The sequence below is a fragment of the Gavialis gangeticus genome, unplaced genomic scaffold (assembly GCF_001723915.1).
Source record: "Gavialis gangeticus isolate Ggan-Ray unplaced genomic scaffold, GavGan_comp1, whole genome shotgun sequence".
Lineage (NCBI taxonomy): Eukaryota > Metazoa > Chordata > Crocodylia > Gavialidae > Gavialis > Gavialis gangeticus.
In genome coordinates, this window is record NW_017728992.1 from 68,875,565 (window position 1) to 68,876,070 (window position 506).

Consider the following 506-nt stretch of genomic DNA (forward strand, 5'->3'; position numbering starts at 1 on the left):
GGTACCCTTACCTGTATGCCAGCCAGAAATTCCAGCTGTGGTTGGCTGTGACTGCTAAGCCATGGTTTGCTGGGCTACGGCTACTTCCAGGCTGTGGTTTGCCGGGCCATGGAATAAAAACTTTGGGAACCCCTGCTCTATACCATTACCATTGCACATGCCATCATCCAGTATCCACAGCACATGCCAAGTCCACTGTACGTGCCATCATCTCTCAAGTCTGTAACCATACATTCTAGGCAAAAATGGAACAGGTCAGCCATATACACAGACGCACACACACCCAAAAAAAACCCAGCCAGAAGAGGGAGAGCCCTTACCGTGCTCAGAAACTACCTCCGCCTGCAGCTCCTCGTCCGACTTGAGATGCTGGGGCTTCGCTTGCTTCCGACGAGACATGCTGCTAACTGAGGCTGCCTGCTGCTGCTTTTTGCAGAGGCATCAGCGAGAGGTGGAAGGAGGTGGTTATGGGGGGTGGGGGTAATGGGAAGGGAGAGGATGTGCTG

General features: G+C 53.4%; 1 protein-coding gene across 3 annotated transcripts in view; it reads right to left on the reverse strand.

Annotated features, from left to right (window-relative positions):
• SALL3 (spalt like transcription factor 3) overlaps positions 1-497 on the reverse strand; it is a 30,718-nt gene extending 30,221 nt beyond the window's left edge. For all 3 annotated transcript variants that reach the window (XM_019524126.1, XM_019524112.1, XM_019524120.1), the window contains exon 1: positions 321-497. In XM_019524126.1, the coding sequence (XP_019379671.1) occupies positions 321-399 (79 nt within the window). In that variant the 5' untranslated portion in view covers positions 400-497. The remainder of the gene's footprint in view (positions 1-320) is intronic.
• Between the last annotated feature and the right edge of the window lie 9 nt (positions 498-506).